Here is a 6,570-nt window from a genome sequence, read left to right as displayed (position 1 = left end):
GGACACAGGGAACGGTACGGACCGGGGGGACAGCGGGGACACAGGGAGCGGTACGGACCGGGGGGACAGCGGGGACACAGGGAACGGTACGGACCGGGGGGACAGCGGGGACACAGGGAACGGTACGGACCGGGGGGACAGCGGGGACACAGGGAACGGTACGGACCGGGGGGACCAGGTGGGAACGGGGGTGACAGCTGGGACAGGGACAGCGGGGGCAGGGGGGAGACAGCGGGGTGGAGTGGGGTGACACTGGGCATAGGGACAGCGGGGGTGGAGGGGGACACCGGGTCGGGGGGATCGTGCCGATGCGGGGCCCCGTCGGGGGCCCGGGAATGCCGGGGAAGGGCGGTGCTGTGCGCGGAGCGGGGCCGGGGCACCCCGGGGATCCAGCCCCCCTGTCCGGGGTCAGAGACACCCGAGGGGCCCGGGCAGCTCCATCCTGCCCTGGGAGCCGGCTGTCCTGGGGGCCCGGGGTATAGACACGGGGAGTTGGACGTGATGACTTAGAGTTACATATCCCCCATCCCTGCAAGTGTCCAAGGAGGTGGGACAGGGCTTGGAGCAACCTCTCTAGTGGAAAGTGTCCCTGCCCGCGGTAGGGGGTGGAACGAGATGAGCCCAAAGGTCCCTTCCAGCCCAGACTGTTCTGTGATTGCACAATCTCCCTGCCTGCACAGTTGCTGAGTGTGTGGTACCCACTTCCAACCTAGTGACTGCAGGGAAGGGTGGATCTCTTGGGATGCTCTTCCCTCACTGGGGCCTGTCTTTAGGGAGGGATGATGTTTAGATGAGGACGTGAACCTAAACCTCTGAAAACACAGATTGCTTATGCTGCTCTGATACAGATCTTTTGTACAAATGTGATAGTCACTGTGGCTGGAGGGCTAGAGAGATGCTTAGGGATCTTAATTTTATTTAGTGTACCAGATCACTGATATTCCAGGAAGCCTCCATATACAGTTGTAGGATTCTGATTTAAAAAAAAAGAAAATGAGAGTAGCTCCCTATTTTGTGAAGGTTAAACTAATTCTTTGTAAGTCTGAAAAATGTGGTTTGTTGCAGCTGAAACAGCTTGAAAATCGGTGTCTAAAGAGCTGGTTGGAATGGTTTTGGTTCAGCAGAGGTCTGTGTAGGACACTGGAGGAGCCAGGGTGCTCCAGAGGCATTTAAAGACAAACACAGCTCATCAACAGTGGTGCTGCTATTGGTGGTTAGTTTTCGTGCATGCAGAGAGTGTGGATAAAATAGTGAAACAAATTAAAATTTCTAGTAGGTAATTATGTACACTGTGGCTTAAGTTGTGTAAGGCACAGATTCCACCCTGTACGGAAAGCTGTTGGAAAGCTGAACCCCAGTGTGTGCTGTTTGACTGTTGGCAATGATACTCAGTTTGGCACAATAATGTGCTGCCCTTTATAAGTGTCACAAATTTCAGGCTCCCCAGGAAAGTGGTCATGGCACCAAGCCTGTCAGAGTTCAAGGAGCATCTGGATGATGCCCTGAGTCACATGGTTTAGTTTTGGGTAGTCCTGAGAGGAGCAGAGAGTTGAACTCCATGATCCTTATGGGTCTCTTCCAACTTGAGATATTCCATAATCCTGTGTGACAGAGTTCATGTTGATTTAATTTGGGTTTGGATTCCTTGGGACTGGAGAGACAGACTCTGAAGCTGTTGCAATGGCAGCAGATGAGAACCTGTGTGGTGATGTGTCAGTGGAAGATGCAGCTCCAAGCCTGGAGGAGCGTTGGTTCATGATGTTGGTGTGGGAATAAACCCATAAAACTGAGAATTTTTTGTGTTAAAGTAGGAAATGGGGGATAGAAAAGGAAAGGAATATGAAGCTTTAAAAAACCAGTGTTTCTTGTGCTGCTAAAAAGTATTGGTCTGAACTTACCTGTGTCCCAAAAAGGGAGAGAGAGAGCGGGAAAAAAAGCAGGAATTAAATTATGGGTGATCTCTTAGTTGGAGGTGTGAGCCAGAACACTGTGGTTTGTGCACTGCTGGTGATCCCTGAGGGCTGTGGTTGCAGAGGGTGCTCACACCTCTGTCTGCAGGCCAGCAGGGGCATGGGAGAGGTGGATGGTTCCGTGGGCTGACTGTGTTCATAATACAGCAGCCAAAGGATAAACATTCCTTTTGTTGTTGCTTCCAGGGCCTGGGGAAGATGACAACCCTCACACGGCAGGACCTGAACTTTGGGCAAGGTAATGTGTTGTGCTGAGCTGCAGCTGATGCCCCTGTGAGCCTTCTCCTTGGCACTAAGTGTTGTTGGAGGGTTGGTCTGTCCCTAAACTTCCTGCAGCTAAGGGGATGCAGGTGAAATTTAGGTACAAAAAAAATATACCTTTAAAAAAAATTCCTCTGAGTCTGTGGGACTGCTCTGCTTCCCCCCCTTCCCCTTCCCCTCTTCAGCATTCTTTACTTCTGTTTTTCAGTTGTTGCAGATGTTCTTTCAGAATTCCTGGAAGTGGCTGTTCACCTCATCTTGTACGTCAGAGAAGTTTACCCCATTGGGATCTTTCAGAAGAGGAAAAAATACAATGTACCTGTCCAGGTAGGAGATTTTCCCAGAAGCTGACAGCCACATGGACAAGCAAAATAGCAAGGATCAGTCAACAGTCACTAGAACAAAAACTTATACTCTGGAAGTGATTGTTTTAATGTGCAAACTCATTTTTGAAGGGAAATTAGTTCCTGTCATAAGGGAGAGCAGCCCTGTAGCTGAGGACACAGCAGTGCTCATGGAACAAGCAGGTCATGGACAGCAGTAGTAGAAGGCTTCCCCAGCTCTGTGCAGTGAGGTAACAGGAAAGCATGTTTCCTAGGAAATAGGGATGGTTGGAATACGCTGTTCCCAATATGCTGTTGTGGCTGTATATTCCTGATAGACAACACCTGTGTGGGTGCAGTGATCTGCCTCAGCTGATTAACCCTTCCCTGAAAGAATTGCTGGTTTGAATGGGCAACTCAGCATTTTTCACCAGTATTTGAAGCATGACTGGAGTGCCTTGTTACACACTGGTCTTCTGTTTAAATCTCCCCTTTTAGCATTGCCCTGCTTCACATCAAACACAGCTCTGACTGTTCCCTGTGTTTGCTACAGATGTCCTGCCACCCAGAGCTGAACCAGTACATCCAGGACACGCTGCACTGTGTAAAGCCACTGCTGGAGAAGGTGAGAGCAAGTCAGGGACCAAAGTACTGCAAGTGGCTCTGATAGAAAGTAAAAGAACATAAATACTCTCTTAATTGCAACCTTTATTTACTAATTTACCATATACACTATATTAGCTGATAAAGTTCCTAACAAAACTAAAACCAACACCTGTAACCTTTTCTGGCAGTTAAGGCCTTGCTGCATCTCCTACTTGCACCTGAGGACATATGTGTGTGTGTTTCCAGTTACATCATCCTGCACTTTAACATTCTGCTTTTGAATCCATCCCAGTTTAAGCACCTGTCCTGGCAGAACAGTTTGAATACTTTTGTAAGAGAAAGGTGTGACCTGTGAAACATTCCAGGAGGCTGCTGGCAGGTTTTGTATTCCTTGCTCTTCACAGACAGAAAACAGAATGAGGTCAGTTGTACACTGTGGTTGTACAAAGCTGCTCTGTTTGGCCAGTGGTCTGAGTGTTTCTTACCTCCCTCAGTGTTCATCCCTGAGGGATGCAGTGAGATGGCTGCATCTCCTCCTTGTTCCAAAACAGGAACACACAATTTAGCACACCCATCTGTCTCAGCCTTAGCCACAAACTGTCAGTTTAAAATCCAGCAAGAAATGGCTTTACAAAAGCAATTTTTCTGATTGCTAAGGATAATCTGAGCTCAGGCTTTGGATAACTGCTTGTGCTGTGAGCCCCAACAAATATAGTGGGAGTGCACTCCCACTGTATCAGAGCACACTGGGGGCAGTACACAGCTGGTTTTAAGGAAGGGATTTTTCTAATCTTTGTTCTTGCAGAACGATGTGGAGAAAGTCGTGGTTGTAATCCTGGATAAAGAGCACCACCCGGTGGAGAGATTTGTCTTCGAGATCACCCAGCCACCTCTGCTTTCCATTAGGTGAGGTTTCCACTCCTGCTTGCCCATGGCATCCAACACCTGCCTCCAAGGGCTGTTCTGGGAGCAGCTCCAGCCCTTTGCTGCGTGCCATTAACAACTGCTGTGTCTTCCACAGTTCTGAGTCCCTGCTGTCCCACGTGGAGCAGTTACTCCGTGCCTTCATCCTGAAAATCAGCGTGTGCGACGCCGTGCTGGACAACAACCCCCCAGGTAAACATCCCTTGGATCCAAACAGCCTCATGCCTGGCATTGTCTGGCTTGGCCCACCCCCTGGGAGCTGTCCCCCGAGCTGGAACCTGCCATTTCTCTCTCAGGTTGCACCTTCACAGTTCTGGTTCACACACGGGAGGCTGCCACACGGAACATGGAAAAGATCCAGGTGATAAAGGTGAGTGACACCTTTGGGCACCTGACTCTGTGTGAGAAGCTGCAGAGCAAAGACTGGGCAGAGCAGAGTTTTGTTCTCTCTGAGGCTAAGGCTGACAGATGTTTTGAACATGCACTTAGTGTCGTGTGAGGCACTTCACAGCTGTTCTTGAAGTGGGTTAAAATGGTTTGTGCTGGTGAGGTGGGAGCACATCCACCACACACAGCCACAGCTGCAGACAACGGCTGCTTCAGACCCTGAAACAGATTGTAACAACACTCACTGCCCAGTGCCTGATCATCACTTAGAAGTGCTCAGACATGTAGAACAGATATTTGAATTTAATCAATAAAAAGCAGCTCTCATCCCCTGATGATCCTCCCGATTCTGCATAAGGAGCAAGGCAGACTAAGATTCAAGTAACTAGTAGGTTTGGGGGCACAAATAAATATTAAAGTGTGTACAGATCACTTTCTAAACCAAGATTTTTTTTTTTTTTTTAAGAATCCTTGCACAGATACAGGGAAACTTTTTTCCTGGGCCAAGTTATATTATGTGTCCTAAGGCACAATAAATAAAGCTAACGAAGTATAAAATTATTTCAATGGCTCTGTGCTGCTTAGTAACAGAAACTGGGAGTGTGGTAGGCCAAGCTTTAAACTTCCAAGGCAGGATGGAAATCCATGCCCCAGGCATTCAGGAGTTGCAGTTAAATGCTGGTATAAGGGACAGAAGAACATGGTAGCTCGTGACAGCTGAGAGTGTATCTTTTAAAGAAGTGAGGTGTCCCCTTTGCAGTAAGCAGAGGGTTGACATCATGGTTTGATGCTGTAACTGTTAATGCTGAGTCTCAGGGCCAAGTGTGCAAGTGTTAAGTTTTGCTGTTGTGGAAGGTTTGAGTTACCTGTTCCTTCCTCAGCCATTCACTCTCTCATTCACTTAACACTGAGAAAGAGCTCACCTAGCAGCACTGCCAGGCTCTGCCAGTAACACACCTTGTGTTCCTGCCCCCAGGACTTCCCGTGGATCCTCGCTGACGAGCAGGACGTGCACATGCACGACCCCCGGCTTATCCCCCTGAAAACCATGACATCTGACATCTTAAAGGTGAGCAGATCTGACCAAGAGGTGGCTGAACCTGCTGTAGTTCTGAGCTTTGTCTGCTCTCACACCAGCTCTGCAGTTTGCTGTGGGGTGACAACTTTAATACTGCTGAGCAGTAGCTTTAGCCTTGCAGGTTTCTGTGGCAGTAATCAAAGCAGGGCAAGACTCCTCATAATAAAATAACCCCCTGGTTATGGAGGAAGGTACAAACCTTTCCTATTCAGCCTGTTGTAGGCTTTTCCCCTTTCACCTACCTGTACACCAAACAGGACTGATGCTGGTTTCTCTCCTCCAGATGCAGCTCTATGTAGAGGAGCGAGCCCACAAAGGCACCTGATTTCAGCTTTTCCTTGCCTTCGAGCCTCATGTGATCTTCCAGTGGAGTAGGATCTGTCACAAACCTTACCTTGAGAACCATCTCTTCAGCCAGCCTTCTGGTGAATGTAGAGCAGCTGCTGCCTCTTTATTTCAAGTGCTCTTACCACTGTATATAGAACTGACTTGGAATGTGGAGCCAGAGCCTGTTCCCGTGTTGACTCGTGTGAGAGTGAGTACAGGTGTTGTTACAGTGCGTCCCTGGGGAGTCAGTGCTTTGTACCAATCCAGTTCTCACCTGATGGGGCAGCTCCCTTGCACAGGGGCAGGGATGGACAGCAAGGAGCTGTTCCATGAGAGTAATGGACTCGTGCTAAGGGGGAGTGAGGCCTTATGTAGTGTCTGTCCACTGTGACTGTCCCAAGTAGTCTTCAATAAATATGAAGTTTTACCCCAGTTGAACTGGGCTGAGTCCTGTTCAAACCAGCCCCCCTTCTTAAGTGAGGAAGTACTTTTTCTGTGGAGCTTTCACCACTTCTCTGGCACGTATGTGGACTCTGTCAGTTCCTAGGAAAGGCTGTACAACCTTGGTCTCTCCCCTTTCCATGGCAGACCTCTCACCCACAGGTGGCATTAGCAAGGTGGAGTTTGGTACAAGAGCCTGCCCAGCACCTCCTGCTTCCTCCAGGTAACAAGTACAAGAACACTGCAGATTGAG

The 6,570-nt window shown here is 49.1% G+C and overlaps 1 protein-coding gene across 1 annotated transcript; it reads left to right on the top strand.

Annotated features, from left to right (window-relative positions):
• The first annotated feature begins 48 nt into the window (after window positions 1-48).
• Window positions 49-6,335, top strand: MAD2L2 (mitotic arrest deficient 2 like 2). The gene is made up of 9 exons (XM_027658306.1): window positions 49-86; window positions 2,157-2,208; window positions 2,440-2,558; window positions 3,108-3,179; window positions 3,966-4,066; window positions 4,182-4,276; window positions 4,381-4,454; window positions 5,448-5,540; window positions 5,833-6,335. Exons 2-9 carry the CDS (start codon window positions 2,169-2,171, stop codon window positions 5,872-5,874), a joined length of 636 nt encoding a protein of 211 aa, XP_027514107.1. The 5' UTR covers window positions 49-86; window positions 2,157-2,168; the 3' UTR covers window positions 5,875-6,335.
• The last annotated feature ends 235 nt before the right edge of the window (window positions 6,336-6,570 follow it).

Source organism: Corapipo altera, unplaced genomic scaffold, assembly GCF_003945725.1.
Source record: "Corapipo altera isolate COAL_440 unplaced genomic scaffold, ASM394572v1 301, whole genome shotgun sequence".
Classification (NCBI taxonomy): Eukaryota; Metazoa; Chordata; class Aves; order Passeriformes; family Pipridae; genus Corapipo; species Corapipo altera.
The sequence above is the reverse complement of the archived record's forward strand: the minus strand, read 5'-3'. Positions and strand labels throughout refer to the sequence as shown.

Bases quoted from the DNA above. Each gene is read 5' to 3' on its own strand.
- MAD2L2 (XM_027658306.1), top strand. From the start codon at position 2,169: ATGACAACCCTCACACGGCAGGACCTGAACTTTGGGCAAG. The intron at 2,559-3,107 runs GTAGGAGATTTT...TGTTTGCTACAG, and splicing joins AATACAATGTACCTGTCCAG to ATGTCCTGCCACCCAGAGCT. The intron at 4,067-4,181 runs GTGAGGTTTCCA...TGTCTTCCACAG, and splicing joins CCACCTCTGCTTTCCATTAG to TTCTGAGTCCCTGCTGTCCC.